The sequence below is a fragment of the Podarcis tiliguerta genome, assembly GCF_965153285.1.
Source record: "Podarcis tiliguerta genome assembly, chromosome: 13".
Taxonomy (NCBI): Eukaryota; Metazoa; Chordata; class Lepidosauria; order Squamata; family Lacertidae; genus Podarcis; species Podarcis tiliguerta.
In genome coordinates this window covers 21099138-21115684 of record NC_139546.1, presented here as the reverse complement: position 1 = coordinate 21115684, position 16547 = coordinate 21099138, and the positions used below count along the sequence as shown (strand labels likewise).

Here is a 16547-nt window from a genome sequence, read left to right as displayed (position 1 = left end):
GGGCTCCTGTAACGGCTACTGATATAGCTGAGAAAACGAGGAAAGATGCTGTTCTCTCCCGTGTGCTCACTTGGGTGGGGAGGGGGTGATCATCCCAGCACCACTGAGAAACAGGGTGCTTGAGACGCTTCACATGGGACACCCGGGAATGGTCAGGATGAAGTCGCTAGCCCGATGTTATGTGTGGTGGCCTGGAATGGACCAGAACATAGAACAATGGGTACGAACATGTAAGGCATGCCAAGAGGTGCGGCCAGAAGTGGCCAGAGCACCAGTTCACTGGTGGGAGCAGTCCAGATCTCCCTGGAGCCGGCTGCACTTAGATTTTGCTGGGCCATTCCAGGGGAAGGTCTTTTTGGTTGTCGTCGATGCATATTCCAAATGGTTAGAAGTGGCGATGGTCCCTAGCATGGCATCAGCTGCCGTAATCAAGGTGTTGAGGCAGCTGTTTGCAACCCACGGGTTACCTGAGACCATTGTATCAGATAATGGGGCAGCTTTTGTATCCCAAGAATTCAGGGCATTCTTGGCTGATAACTTCATAAGAGGGGTCACATCCGCGCCCTTTCACCCATCCTCCAATGGGCAGGCTGAGCGCATGGTAAGAACAGCCAAAGAATCCATTGCGCGCTTAATGGAGGGTAACTGGTCAGCTCGCATCGCGCGAATGTTATTTTTGCAGCATGCGACGCCGTGTACTGCGACGGGCAAGTCGCCAGCTGAGCTGCTCTTGGGTAGAAGACTGGTAACGGTGCTGGATTATGTCCACCCGGATAAAATGCCAAACCATAATTCAAGAGCAACCCCCCAGGCTGAGACTGACACAACAAGGTATCTCGCCCCTGAAGATCTGGTCTGGGTGAGGAACTATTCACGAGGTTCGCGGTGGGTGGCTGGTGTGGTCACCCGGGCTAGTGGACCTGTGTCCTATTATGTAACCTTGGAAAATGGGCAAGTTTGGAAGAGACATATAGATCAGCTGAGGCGCCGGGCGCTCAGCAGGGAGGAGTCAGATAATTCATCCCTGGCTAACGACGCAGAGCTGCAAGACCAGAGTGAAAATGGCCCAGAGGTGCAGTCACCAGGGGCTTCAGCAAATGAACCAGGGTCTGCTAGTCCTCATGATGACGAGGTACAGGTAGGGAACCCTGAGATGTCTGGGACTCCATCTGTTCCTGAGGAAACCCCTATAGCAGCCCCTCTACCACAGGTAACACCCAATTCAGAACCGGCAACGCCTGTTGTCAGGAGATCAAGTAGAAGTTGTAGGACCCCACAGTACCTGAGAGATTACGTCTGCTGTGCTCACTAGGGGGGGAGGGGTGTTGTGTATTGAGTCAAAGGATTTTATATCTGTATTATTATTGTCTATATTTGCATTAGGGTTAAGTAACTGCCTTTTGGTTTCAGGGGGTACAGCTACTATTGGTTCATTTAAACTGCTGTATTTGGATCCTCTGTCTTATTGGTTTCCTCCAAAAGGCAGGACTGTGATTGCCTGATATTGTTCCCTCCAAAATGTATCCTTTCTAGCTAGTCCCCTGTCCCTATAAATGTAGCTTTCCCCTCCTCAGTCTTCAGTCTTGTTTGCTGTAATAAAGAAGTGTTACTAGAGAACTGTCTCCAGCAGATTATGTCAAGAGAGCTGAAATCACAAACCCCACGTCACAACAGAAAGGACTCAGTGGAAATATTTTTTAAATCATGGGAACTATACAGATCATGACCTATAAGGTATCAAAGCATACTCCAAGAAGAATATGAACTAGCATAGATGTTTAAATTCTCCCCACATCAATGCAAAAACAAAAGCTAAACACCAGTGAATTCTTTTTCAGCCTCTTAGAAAGTACCAGACAGCAGGAGTCCATATCCACATTAATGGAAATGCTCTGCCATATTTAGACCTAAAAATTGGTATTAACATTGACAGCTTATGAGATGAAAAGGAAATTCTTACAAAATACACTCCTGGGCCCACAATACCTGTGCAAAAAAGAAAACATTAAGGCATAGGAGGAAATATATATATTGACACGTTTCAACTGCTTAAAAATATATGAAGGAGGATGTACAGTTGTTTATAGACCACACAGAATGTACCATAGGGTTACCAACTAGTGAGTAATTCCTGCGCTAAGCATTAAAACTCCACTATATCACACAACATTATACTATTTACTTTGTTATGAGAATCAGAGGATGTACACAAATGCACAAAAAAATGGAATTGGTGCGTTTTTTCCATCTCACTCAAACAGTATGGCAGCCTTCCACCAATGTTTGCACAATGAAAGACAGATGAACTTACCTCAGACTCAAACTCTGACTTAGTCTCTAGTTTTGCCCTTTCCCACCATGTTTTAGGTCCGCTGACTTGTATATAACTTTAAACGTTGCCTGCACGTGTCGGTGTTCTAAAGCTCCTTGAGGTTCGTTTAAGAAACGAACTGAAGAAAGCTCTGGAGACACATCTGTTTTCCTCAGCTTCTCTTGAGAGGTGCTTGTTGGACTGATGGTCTGAGCCATATCTTGTTGTTGGATTTTAACATTTTTAAAAGGACAGTTGTTTTACAGTTTATCAGTGGTTTTACTTAACTATGTACTCTTATTTTGCTTTGTAAGCTGCTTGAGGTGGGGCTTTTGCTCTCAAAGGTGGTCTAAAAACATTTTAATATGTATTTTTTAAAAATAGAGTCTAATAATGAACCAGTTATCCACCACCATTACTGCCATTATTATTATTATTATTATTATTATTATTATTATTACAGTGGTACCTCGGGTTACAGACGCTTCAGGTTACAGACTCTGCTAACCCAGAAATAGTACCTCAGGTTAAGAACTTTACCTCAGGATGAGAACAGAAATCGCACGCGGTGGCAGCGGGAGGCCTTATTAGTTAAAGTGGTACCTCAGGTTACGAACAGTTTCAGGTTAAGAACGGACCTCCAGAACGAATTAAGTTCTTAACCGGAGGTACCACTGTATTAAAATGTGTATACCACCCTATTCCCAAAGATTTCAGGGCACTTCACAATATAAAATTACAATGCGTAGTTTTACATCCACTAGTATGTAACAACTGGTCTCCCAAGTCTGTCTGCTGCTACAGAGCTCTGGTCTACATGGCTCCTGTAGGCCTCAGTTTCCTCTCACTCCCCGGCTGCAGACCTGCTGTTTGATGAATGCTGTGTGAGGGCAGAAAGCTGCAGCTCCCTCCTCCACTGCCTCCTCTGAAGGGTGCTTTTTAGTCACTCTTCCTGTGCGAACTCTTTCCTATCTCAAATCTTCCACTTTCCCTCAGAATCACCTCATAAGAAGAAACTCCTCCCTGTGGTAGCTCTTCAGGGCCCAAAAGAATTGTTCTCTCAGCAGCCTGCAAGGGGGCCACACTTTACAGCTGTGGTTCTCAAACTTTGTACTTTCAGAATAAAAAAAACGCTTTCCTCACAGCAATTTTTTAATTGATAAGAAATACATCGTAAAGCAAAAAGAAGCAAGTCCTAGCAGTGCTTGATTTCTAACACAGAACACAACTACATTATAATACGATCATGGGGCATATGGAAAGTACAGGATAAAACAATGCAGCTTTTCCCGTCATTTGGGGGTCAAAATTCTGTGGTTTTTCACTCATTTGTGGGTCAAGAATTCATGGCCGAGACTGCAATAGAAATTTCCCCATAAGAATCAATGGAAATTGTTCACTCACTATGCTAACACTTGCCTAATGGACAATTTCCTTAGAATGCATTGTGTTCAGATAGCGAGACCTCCATCTTCACATTATTGGTATCCTGGATTACAAGGCATCAAAGTTCTTTGGTACAAATTAGATATGAGCACGTGTAATAAGAAGTCTTCTTCAGACTTCTTTTTCTACAACTCTGCACGGAGAGGACGCAGAAGTGACCACACTAGTTCTGCCCCCTCTGTCAATATCCCAGTCATCCTCCACAAATTGAGATGGTGGCCATCTGCTGCCAGAAGCCTACTTTCCTCATGTAGACTCCCCACAAAATTTCAAACTCCAATTTCATGAGGCTTTATATTGGTCCTACAAAATCTACTTTCATACACTGCAAGTATCCCAGAAAAACCAGGACATCCCATTTTTTATCACAAGAGAATGGTGGCCATTCTGGTTGTCCTGATTTCGTGGTACAATATCCGCTGAAAAAGCACTTTTTCGGAGTCATAGTCTTGCACATTGCCCCCAAACGTGCATTTTTGGACACTACATCTGAAAAAAACACTTTTGTAGGGGGAACAGGGCCACAAAATTGTGCAAGATCATGACAACCAAAATGGCCGCTGTGTTATCTTGATAAAAAATGGGAAAATTGGGTCCAGGAAGATGCCATCCCGGATTTTAGCTTCAATGTGTTTGGGGGTATGTGTTTTGTGCTCCTTCACAGCTCAAGTCCAAACTTTATGGCAGCCATAGTTGCCCTGTTTGTGTTTAAGTTCAAGCTGTTAAAAAAAAAAAGGAAGATGTGTGCAGGTGAGGAGAGCTGAACTTTGCACCTCACCACACCTCTCAATGCACCATCACTGCAGATACTTTTCTCAGAACCTAGCTCAGGTATAAAAAATAATCCAGTGTGAGATGAAAGGTACTTCAAGCAACAAAATACATCTAAGAACAACAGGGGAGGGCGAGCTTCCCTCACCTGCACACACAGTGTCATTGAATTTAGTTCTTTATTTATTAGGAATATTTTAACCCACCCTTCATCTCATTCATCTCAGTGGATCCCAGGCCAAGGTACAAGATGCAGATTCCATAAAATTACATAAATGCAGTCATAAATCATAAAAGCCAAATAAACACTAAGAACAGCAAAAAAAAAATCACAGAAGAGGCTACCTACTATAGGTAATTACTGCACAGATACACTGAAAAATACCTCACTTGATCCTGAAATGAAAAAGGGTTGTATCCAGTTAAATTCTGCTCAGAGTAAGCCCACTGAAATCAATTAACCTAAGGTAATCTTGTCCATTAATTTCAATGGGTCTACTTGGAGCATGACTAACATTGGATACAAACCAAACATGTTGGCATTTTCAGGGGAAGAGCATTCCACAAACAGAGCCTGTTTCAAATATAAATGAATCAGTGCCATGAAGAGAGAGAAAAATGGCTTCCCCATCAAACCTATTTTGCCCCCCAGGGAAGGATAAGCCAACAGAGCCAAGACCCAAGAATCATTTTCCAACAGAATTCATCCAATCCAATTGCCAAGTGGAGGAAATGTCAGCTCTCAGACATACTAGAATATGAAAACCAGTGCTCCAGCTAATTAAAGGTAAAATCCAACTGGGCTAAGCAAAATGGGGTATTAAAACCAGAGAGCTCAGCTACCTGCCTGACCAAGAGGTCACAATCTTAAATACCACTTTTATCTTGATATCACAAGCCATCTGACTTAATGAGCTTCTTATTGCTAGGGAATTACTATTGCTATAGTTAAGCTAATGAGCTAAAGATTACTCTGAAATTTCTCTTTCCCATTTGCTCTCATCTCTGATTATTCAAACACAGTTTAGAAATTAAAATTACCATATACTTAGTTAATGTAAACAGAAGCTGCTTGGGATTCCCCATCCCTACTTTTTTTTTTTAAGGTGGGGAAGGTACCCTCTAGTTCCAATTAAGCTTTTAAAAAGAAAGAAGAGAGGACTGTATGTAGATCCTAATTGAAACCAGGGCTCAGAAATGCTTCTGGTCAGAAAACATTGTTTCAAGACATCTAGGAGCCCCAGCAAGAAGCAAATAGGGAGGGTGGCAGAAAAAGAGGAAAGGAGAAGGGGGTGCCTCCATACATTTGGCTCTGGCACCACCCCATGCCAGCGTGAAGATTACCCTCTAAACAGAAAAACAGTTCCTCAGCCATGGTTTAAGGGAAAGTAGTTATGTCAGAAGGAGCAGGGCAAGGCATTAACTCCCTCAGGGGCAGTATTATAAAGTGTCATAAACCAAAGTGGGGAATAAATAAGATAAATTTTCAGGAGTGTGTTTCAAAAGGCCTGGACAATAATTTGCACCTGCCAAGGTCTAGCAACATTTCCTGAAATTTCAAGGGGCACAATGTGAAGGCAAGGACTCCTCCCCTGTGCCACCCTAGTGAACTTAGGAGCCCAGGGAGACAGAACAGAGAAGGATCAGGGAGAACCAAATGTCTTCTGAAAGCTCAAGGGAGATGAAGTGACAAAGGACACAGGAAGGGCACAGGGCGTGAAACAAGGAGAAATCCCTGACAGAGCTACCCTTCGTGCACTTCTTCCCCCCACTACATTCAGATTCAGAACTACAGAAAGTCCAGTTCTACATTCTGATCAAACTTCACTCTATTTCAGTATCCAGTATCCAGAAGGTTCCCTCCATCTCCTGAAGATAGTGCCTAACTTTCAATTATTCACGGCAACTCGGGCTGTTAATTACACAGTCCCAAGTTGCTAAGTAAGAAAACTGGTGCTTAATTAGCCAGCAGGAAAGATTGATTTGGATACAGCGGGGCATCACACAACGTTCTTCTGCAGGGGATACCCAACTGTGACCTTACGAAGGATAAAAACACTCTGCCCACTTGAGTGAACTGAAAGGTGGGGGCTTAAAATCAGACTAGACTAGTTTAGACCAGTCTACAATGGCATAAATGCGCCAGTGACTGCATGACCAAAATGTCAGAGCAAGAGTATGCAGTTTAAGGTCTCTTTACAATGGGACAATGTGAATTTGAGAAACCCAGTTTGCATTCTCTGCACAACAATTCCACAATAAAATCTATACTGGTTTTACATCAAACCCCTCTATAAATCCAATGAAGAGAAGCTGCAGGAACAGCAGAAATCAGGCTGCCATGTTAGTGGCCCTGGGCACAAGCATGAGGTATATCCTAATCAGGCCCATCAGGCTGTTTGGGGCAAACTATTCCCTTTCCTTGGCCTGACATATATAATATCGGTCACAAGAAAATTCAAGCTGCAGCTAGAAGAAGAATCAGAAGCAAGCCCAACCTGCACTTCTGAAATATCCATCACTCCCATGGCATGCCTTTAAGCCAGGAAAGCAAAACAGAGAGGGGGGGTTCAAACTGCACCTGCAAAAGAAGTTTTTTTTTTTTAGTCCTTCACAGTCCAGCTTCAACTCAAGCCATGGATACAAAGGAATTACTGGGAGTGCAACTGAGTGATTGACAGGTGGCTCGGGTCACCCACCTGTCAAAGTGGCCTGCAGAAGTGAAGAAATTCATTATCCAGCTATTCCTTTCCCTGTCTTAAAAGTGACATGGCAAGGTAGGTATCAAACGGAAACTGGGTGACCCTGAGGAAGCTGGACTCTCAGCCTGCGTTCCCAGTCTGTAATATGGAAATAAATGGGTTGGATCTAGAGAAGGTTCCTCCATCTCATTATCATTGTCAGAGTTTTAGTGTCTGTAGGGTAATAGTGCAATTCTGGTATTTATACCCACATAAGTTTAATTCTTAGTATATTAGATTCTACGTCTTCCCTTGACATACAGAGCCACACTACCTCCAGTGCCCACCTCCCTGTTCTGTCCATAGAGTTTACATCCAACCACTGCTCTACCAGGTTTCTCTTATTTTCTTCATGTCCTTTCACTACAATGCATTCCAGTTTCCTCATTTCCCTTTGGCATTAACATTTGAACACCTGCTCACTAAATCCTTTCCCATGTGTCCTTTCGTGCCCAGTTTTCCTATAACTCTTTGGCTTCTTTAAAACGTGTTCTTGTTTCCTTTTGCACACTCATTGCCAGATTCTATCATATCTAGAACCGAGCCAAATATTTCCCAGCATATATTTTTCTAAGAAAATCTTGAAATTGCAAGTTTCCAATCTTTACAGCTGTGAAAATATGCCCCAGAGAACGTAGGCCTGGTGAAATCTCAGAAAGGTTGGCTTGGACACAAAACAGGACTTCTTTTAACAGTCAGCGAAAGAAAGCTCAGCACCCTGAATAGCCTTTGTCCTTCCTCATAACAAAAACAAACTCAAACAAACAACACCAGTCACCATAATTCTTTGTTAGTAAGAGACAATACATTAAAATCACTAAGATTTGGGACATATTTAAAATATAAAGCTGGATCTAATCACAATGTATAAAGTTGCACACAGCAAGAAACTCGTCAAACAAGGAGAGAGAGATTGCATAAAGCAGTTGATTAGAAGCAACATTTCTAAAATGAAATAGTCTATAGTTCTACCTTGTATGAAATATAACAAATACAGCCCAATATAAGCAGAACAAATTATGCAAAACATAAGCAAACTTGCTTAATTTAGTTTATTCAGGCTGGACAATTTTGTCTTTTATTGGTGCATAATTTCGATTTGGTGTTGTAATGCAGAGGTGCATGACAATTCTTGGCTGTCCTTGACTTTCAAAGATGCCCCTAACTTGAACCTTTAAAAAAAAATGTGGACCCTCCTTACCCTTGCAATGCCCTGCAATTCCCACCAGGTGCTCCATTCTTCTAATCCCCCACCACATGTCCTTCAAAATCTGCCTGCAATGGCGTCTAATAGCTTGTGGAAGCGATGGAGGTGCCAATTAAATTAACAGCAAAACGTCTTAAGATTCCCCAAGTGACCCTGCTCTTCAGAGGAGATGCCACTTATTCCAGAACATTCTGGCTTCCATGTAAGACTCTGTCCCATATGCCAGTGTTGCTCCACATGTGGGCTTTGGAGCTGTATCCCATTCTTATCATGGAGAAGTATTTTGGTTGGACTAGAAGGACCCCCTCATATAAGCAGTGCATGTATGAAGTGGTTAGAAAGCAAGGTGGGAGTGAGGATGTAGTATGTAACATTGGAGTGAAGGGGAGGGAAGAGATGGAATTGACAGCTGAGTGGGAATGTATAGGGTAAGAAGAGAAGGAACAAAAAGATGGGAGGCAAAAGGGGCGGCAAGAGAGAAAAGGCCCTAGTGTGGCCTTTATTTATTTAACATTTAAATGTAGGGTAAATACTATCTCTATAAAATACCTATACCACACATATTCATTTTATATTATTTTCTGTCATAAAAAAACTTATTTAAAAAATAAGAACAAGGCATTTTATCTTGCTATTTAAATGGCTTCTTAAAGCTTGTGGGCTGAGCTTGGCAAAGTGATCCACAGCTTGAGCTCAACGGGAGCATAACAAAAACAATGTGTTTATTTCTCCATGAAGAAGATTCCTAACAGTGCAATCCTAACCATTTCTGCTCAGAAGTAAGTCCTGTTGGATTCAGTAGAGCTTACTCCCATGTAAATGGAATGGGGATTTCAGCTTAAACTAGGGAAATGACTTATGTGCAATGCAAGCCTTGCAACATATACATTAAAGTATATACATTGCTGCATAAATGCCTGCTTAACACTACGATCTTGTAGATGAAACAAAAGACAATGTGTATTGAACTTGTAACCTTGCTCTTGATTTTTTCCCAATCCCCAGAATTTTTGAACAGGAAATGGTCAGCTCTTTAAATGAATGAATGAATGCTGAGCTACAGCAAGATTAAAGCCTGCAATAAAGTTACCAAGATTTAAGTTATTGTACCTCCACAGCCAACGTACTATATGCTTAGTTCCCAGAGATTCCTGCTCCTAGGTAGCAGCAGGGGCACCAAACCAAGCATGGGACCCAGCTGTCACACTGATTCTCCAACGGCACAAAGGACTGCAGCCAGGATGGGGCTGTGGCCAGTGAGGAGTCCCTCTGAGCTCCTGGACCCTCGGGCCAGTGCCCCACCTGGCCCATTGCTTCAGTTGGCCCTGCTTAATGAGATGAGTTGAAACATAGATTTGCGACAATCATGTGGATAGCATGGTGTGTGTCTATCCAGTTTTATTAGTAAAAAGGGTATGAGGGTAAGGAGGGCAACCTTTCAGTTATACCTTACCAACCATTTCCCCCAAGTGCTATTCTCACAACCAATCACACTACCCGAATTGGAGCTTGCTGTGGGAAGGGGGGCATGAGGGTGAGTGAAGGAAGACTGCAGGAAACTTAAGCTGCAGTCAGGGCGATGTTTCTGTACTCCCTCCTTTTGCTGCTACAATATTAACAGACGCATATAAACCAACATCATGTTAGTTTGGTCCTCAGAGTTCAGGAAAGTATAAAAGAACAGGCTCCACCCTCTTTTGCACTTTCAGCTGAAGCATTCCATATTTGGCCACTGTCGGACACAGAAAACTGAGTTTGATAGATTTGCTTAAAAGAAAAGTCAGAAAACTGCTACAGAAATTGTCCCCATCAGAACTGTTGGATATACAAACCTCTCTTTAAGTTGCTTTATATCAATCAAGATTGCATCCCTCTGCCTCTTCTCTGTAGCATTCAGGTTCTCATCCTGCAGCCCCTCCACCAGGTAATCTTCAACATCTGTTTAGAGAGATGTGGGGAGTAGTTGCAAAATTGAGAGAAGGAAAAAATAGGCTATTAACAGAAACATCAGACAAACTACCAGTTCAACAAAGCAACAATAATGTCACAACCTTAAAAGGTGACCCTCAGGGTCCCTTCCAACTCTACCATTCTATGATTCTATGAACTGTGTTGTAAAATTCAAAGAAATGCTATAACATTGAAGGACAACTGTTTTTCAGTTTGCATAATGTTCTGGAAGGTGTGAAACGTGTAGCGTCATATTAAAATGCACACTGTCCCATCCCTAAAAGCAGCCCTAACTTCAATGCTTCTGCAGACCAGTGACAGGGTGCATTGTAATAAAAACACCAGTCACTTCTGCAAATTTCCGCAAGCTACAGCCTTTCCCTCCCAGTCCCAGTCCCATTTCCAGAGCCATCTGCCATGTCCAAAGCACCAGGAAACGAAATAGAAAAACCAGGCCATAAAGTTTCAGAGTGGATCAGGAAGAGAAGCATGTAAACTGCTCAAATTTAAGCTGTTTGAGATTAAGTTGCGTTAGTTTTACTGCTCATCTGTGATGTTATAAAATATCAAGAAAGAACACAGACGAGCTAGCAAGTTTGGCTGCAGATATTTTGCAAACAGGAAAAGAAACAAAAATATATAAGGCCAGAGAAAAACCAATATTAATGCCGAAACAGTCGGGTAGTTACCACCTTGCCTAAACCCAGTCTTTAATTAGAGTGCTTAATTTTCAAAGAGGGGTTGTTCAGGGGAGGGGGAGTATTGGTTTGATTTGTTATGGTTCTTGTTTTTATTATGTATTTTGTGTTTTTATCTTCTATTTTTATTCTGTGAACCTCCTTGAGATCTACAGATAAAGAGTGGTATACACATTTCATAAATAAATAAATAAGTGCCACTATCTGAATATAAAGAGCATTGTGGAACATTAAAGACTAACAAATTCATTATAGTATTCATAGACTCAAGCCCAGTTGCACATATCATACGTATTATGTTGACAGAGGGAACTGGGTATGGGATAGGCCTCAATCGTTTCAGCATGAGCAGTTATCACAAGAGCTAATGCCTTGAACCGTTTTTCTCACACCAGGGCTCTGCCATGGACTACTGGAAATAACACCACAAGGAGTGCCTTTCAAGAGTCCAGAGATTTTCCTCACTACTGAGTATACAAAATTCATCCCCATACACCTGCTGGGTTGAATTGGGAGGCTTCCATGCAGCTTCGAGGCCCAGCAACTCTCATTTTATAAATTAATCCACTTTAATACTCTGATCATGTTACAAACTAACTCTCAGTACAAAAGCAAAAAGAAAAATTGTGAATCCACACATGCAGAAGATCAATTCAATCTAGCTCCCTTATTTCTGATCTGTGTTTTCTAAATGATATGATCGCTTCTGACGACACATTAGGCCGATGTGGCAGTTGACTCAAGAGCCTGTCTTTCTAGCTTGCATAGATGGAACGTACCTTCCCTATCGGAAGGCCTAGAGACTCTGCAGATTGTTAAAAGACGCAGCAAGTTTGATATAGGAGAGCGTGACACGCAATTAATCTCCATTCATAGCCTGCTCTGCTTGTCAGGAAAGGAAGGCTCCTGCTTTAGAAGGGGATCCAAAGACTTCAATTAAAAACAGTCAGCTAACAAGAAAATAATCTAAGCTAAAGGAAAGGTGGCAGGTGCCGAAAATGAGTTGTTTACGAGAAATGTCAGCTCAGAACAATAAAGCACCAAGCATTTTTTTAAAAAAAGTGAAGCGAGCCGACTGCATCGCAGCCTCGAATCTAAAGCAGGAGAGGAAACCCACATATTCAGCAGGGGAAGACAACCGATTCAAATAACAAGGTTTCATTACTCTGAGCCAAAATTATTGAGTCTTTACTTTGACTTAGCTTTTAAAGGCTTAGCTTTTTAAAGCTGTTTTTAGTGCCTTAGCCCCAGAACTTGTGGAAGGATATGAGTTCCTTTGAGCATGCGCAGAGTCCTTTCTCCTCACAATAGAAATTAAAACGCAGGTGCCTGATCACAAAAAGCAAATTGCAGGCAACAACTCTCAAAATTCATTTCCCATCAAGTGTTTGGAACACCAGGACATGCCTATAGAAAGTTTTTGTTTGTATTGCCGGGAAGAAGCAAGCCAAGGGATATAGATATTTAACAGATGAAACTTTTCCAGGCACAGGGAGTAAGTGGTAGGAAGAATTACATCTGCTAATGACTATTTATCCAACTGTAGTTAAAGACACAAGATGGGAGTAGAGCCAGGAAAAGAATAAGATGGCAATTTTAAATAGCTGTGGAAATGAGATGAATGGAGAGAGTGGAACACAATGCTCAGAGCTACTTTTCTGACTACACATGTTGTACAGCTGAATTCTAAAAACAGATTCCAAAATAGAGCTCTATTAAGTAACCCAAGACTCAAAATTATTGCCTGGGAATAGTAAAGGCTTTGCTGATGAAAGAGTTGGGGAGAGTGGGCTTACCAGTCTCTTCCTATCAAGCACTGAGCCCACCAACTTCCTTTTCCCCCTTTGTGAGACCATAGATTTAGACTAAGGGCAGCAGGATACAGCGGAGGAGCAAGCCAATCAGGCGCCTGGGGCGGCACATGTCCAGGGGCAGGGCCAGCCACCTGCAGGGCAGGGCCAGATGGGGTAGGAGGCTCTGCAGGGCCTCCAAGGAGTCTGCCTGCCTTCTCCCACTCAGCCTCCCTACAGCTGGGGGTAGGGGGCGGGCGGACAGTTTGGGGCAGCGTGGAGCCTGCCTGCCCCCAAGCCACTGTGCCACTCCCAGGAGAGATGCGTGGCTCAAACACGCTGCAAGCCTGGCGGTGAGCGCTGCCCGGCATTTTGTCACACACACCCCAGTGGTGACACCCGGGGCGACCCACCCCTACTGCAACCCCCTTCCTCCACCCCTGGCAGGATAGGGACTTTTGTCCACTGCTTCCCAAGCCCCGAACCTTGCATCCAAGCCACTTTGACCTGAGGTTCCCACACATACTTAGTTCAGTATGACCAAGCAGCAGAAGTGCTGAACTTACTATTTTAAAAAACAATTCTAAAATGCCTCTTAGTGTAACCATGTGTTTGTGCATGCAAGGCACACACAGGCATACATATTTTGCAAAAAGCCAGCATATTTCATGTACCCAGAGATATCATAGCTCACTTCTTATTGTCAGGGGTGCGCTGATTTTTTTCTCCAGGGAAATATTTACACAGACACATGCCAAAACCACCACCTGTACAATGCTTTGTTTTTCCTCATGCGATTTAATAGTAAACTCACAACACAGTGAGCACAGAGGGTTAAAGCACATTTTGACACGCAAAAGGCCAGAGGTTCAGTCCTCAGCATTTCTAGGTGGGACTGGGATAGACCCCTTGTCTGAAACCCTGGAGAAATGTTGCCACTTAGTGTAGACAATACCATGATAGGTTGACCAGTTATCTCATTTGGTATAAGACAGCTTCCTGTGTGCCTTTCCTACAATGACAATGGTGGTGCTCCATCTGCAACACACTGTGTCCAAGGAGGTCTGCCACTGGCCTACCTACCCATAGCTGTCAACGTTTCCCTTTTTCTAAGGGAAATTCCCTTATTCCGAATAGGATTCCTCGCAAGAAAAGGGAAAAGTTGTACCTACCTTCTTAAGTTTAAGGAGTGAGTAAAATGTTCCTGTTTGTCCAGACATTTAACTTCTAATGCTGGTTGAGTCAATTGCAATGGTTGCTCTCTCCCTGTCATTTACGTGAACACTTTATATATGCACCCTATAGCTTCTAAATAGTGTCTGTAGTTTCTAAGTGGTGGTAGTACACATTTAGGTTTTTGTATGAATTTTATAGCAATTTTACTGGTGAACTGTAAACTGCAACTGCCTGAGTGGCTTTAACATAGAAATCCTCCAGTCTGGTGCTGTTTTCATTTTTTGTTTTTTACAGGTGTATTCTACAACATGCCATTCATTGATACAATAATAGTGGATTTATAATGGTGGATTTATACTGGATCGCCCACACATCATTCTGCTTTATTAATTGTTTTACAATGCTTCCGCAGTGTTACTGCATTACTGCTGCTGAGAGAGGCACTCGTGAACTATAACACAACAAAAACAGGAGGAAAACTTTAAATATTTGTGGTTAAAAAAAAATGTTACAGGATATCAGCAGGAAGATATGGGACACGCGTAGACAGGAAACAAGACAGCATGTTTGCCCCAAAAATTTTGCAAAGAGCAGTAAAAGCAGAATTGCATATAACCATTGTGATGCCATAAGGAACCCAAATCATGTTGTTGTTGTTGTTGTAGTAGTTGGCATATGTCTGTCTTGAGAGACAATGGAGGTTGTCTCCAAGGTAAAGTCAAATTGCTGGAGAATCACAGCACCTGCTGTGGCTGCAAAAACCAGAGACTTGTAACTGCTGCCTCCAGCGTTGTTTTTCCTGAGTTAGCAGCACTGAAGTGACCTCTCCGGGGCACACGCCTGGGTAGTGTATATGGAAGTCAAGGGGTGCCCAGACGATTAGACCTCCCTCTCAGTCTCAATGATGTGGTCCAAAGGAAAGCAGAACAAGACATTTGGCATCAGCTTGGCTGCAGGAGTTGCCGGAAGGAGGTGTACAAGATGCCATCCAACTGTCTTAGGGACTCCATCATGAATGCCCAATAAAATAACATACGGATGCCTTTAGAATGCAAGCTTTAATCACTAGACTGATATCTTTTAATTCTGTTTAGTCAGCAAAGGCACATAGTAAGAGGTATAACTTACTTATTGGGGTTATTTTTGTTGTAATACAATACTGTAGAAGTAAATGAGAGAAATATTCAAGACTTGTGTTGCCTGCTAAAAACAAAATGTAGCTTTTGTAGATCCTCATGCTTCCTTTGACATCGCAAGAGGTTATACAAAGTGATTTTGCAATATGCACTCTTAAAGGTAAAGGTAAAGGTACCCCTGCCCGTACGGGCCAGTCTTGACAGACTCTAGGGTTGTGCGCCCATCTCACTCAAGAGGCCGGGGGCCAGCGCTGTCTGGCGAGCCAGAGCTGCACACGGAAACGCCGTTTACCTTCCCGCTAGTAAGCGGTCCCTATTTATCTACTTGCACCCGGGAGTGCTTTCGAACTGCTAGGTTGGCAGGCGCTGGGATCGAACAACGGGAGCGCACCCCGCCGCGGGGATTCGAACCGCCAACCTTTTGATCGACAAGCCCTAGGCGCTGAGGCTTTTACCCACAGCGCCACCCGCGTCCCATATGCACTCTTAAATTGGCAAATTACGATTTGCTTAAAAATGAATCACTAAAGCGTTCTAATTTTAGCAGATGTTCACACTTCCTTTAACAACTTCAAAAGGAACCTGTGCTGAGATTACATATCATATTATAAATAAATATATAAATTAAGGTAGCTTCCAGGCAACCTGTTTATCAAGCATTCGTCATGATTTGTTTGTGGGAGGAGGTTATATGACATCAGCATTCATTCCAATTTGCTTGCAGGAAGGTTATTATCATCATACACTTTCTTACCAAAAAACTCAGATTTCAGGGAAGAAATTTGTTTACTGTGCAAGAACACAATATCCACTTTAACTGAGTAACCTGGATTTACTAGGATACTACTGAATCCAACCCACAAAACAGCAGCAGTCTGGAAGCACCTTAAAGGTAGTAGATTCCTGGAATAAGGGGAGGTACCATGAATCTTAAATCACTGGAGAATTTTGTTTGTAAAGATCCCTGCTTTACTGCAGATCCCTTTGAGCTGTGGGGGTGGAAGAATTCATTTTGAGGGGGCAATGGGGTTTCAACCTTTTAGGTAGTGTGGAGTAGCTAAATTAGGCCCTCCTTTAATATCACTCTCATCCCTATACCCAATTACATCTGTTCCTCAAATATGAGTAGACTGTGTCTTTAATTCCTTCATAAAACTACACCACTTCGGTAGAATTCCTGCAGCTAGCAAGGTGTTGGCCTTCACCCATGAACTCTACCATTTCACAACACCCGAAAGAACACTGAAAAATGCTGAAAATCAAGACTGCTTCAAATGTAATAAAGCCCTATAATAATAGGGGACAAATATATGTAATCAGG

The 16547-nt window shown here is 42.7% G+C and overlaps 1 protein-coding gene across 8 annotated transcripts in view; it reads right to left on the bottom strand.

Annotated features, from left to right (window-relative positions):
- The window catches only part of SKAP1 (src kinase associated phosphoprotein 1), a 308856-nt gene that overhangs the window by 274224 nt on the left and 18085 nt on the right, over window positions 1-16547 (bottom strand). For 6 of the 8 annotated variants that reach the window (XM_083408759.1, XM_083408757.1, XM_083408762.1 and 3 more), the window contains one exon: window positions 10309-10414. In XM_083408759.1, the coding sequence (XP_083264885.1) occupies window positions 10309-10414 (106 nt within the window). Of the gene's footprint in view, window positions 1-3066; window positions 3271-3313; window positions 3410-10308; window positions 10415-16547 lie in introns of those variants that run through there. The other 2 variants (XM_083408766.1, XM_083408758.1) reach the window with 2 other exon arrangements.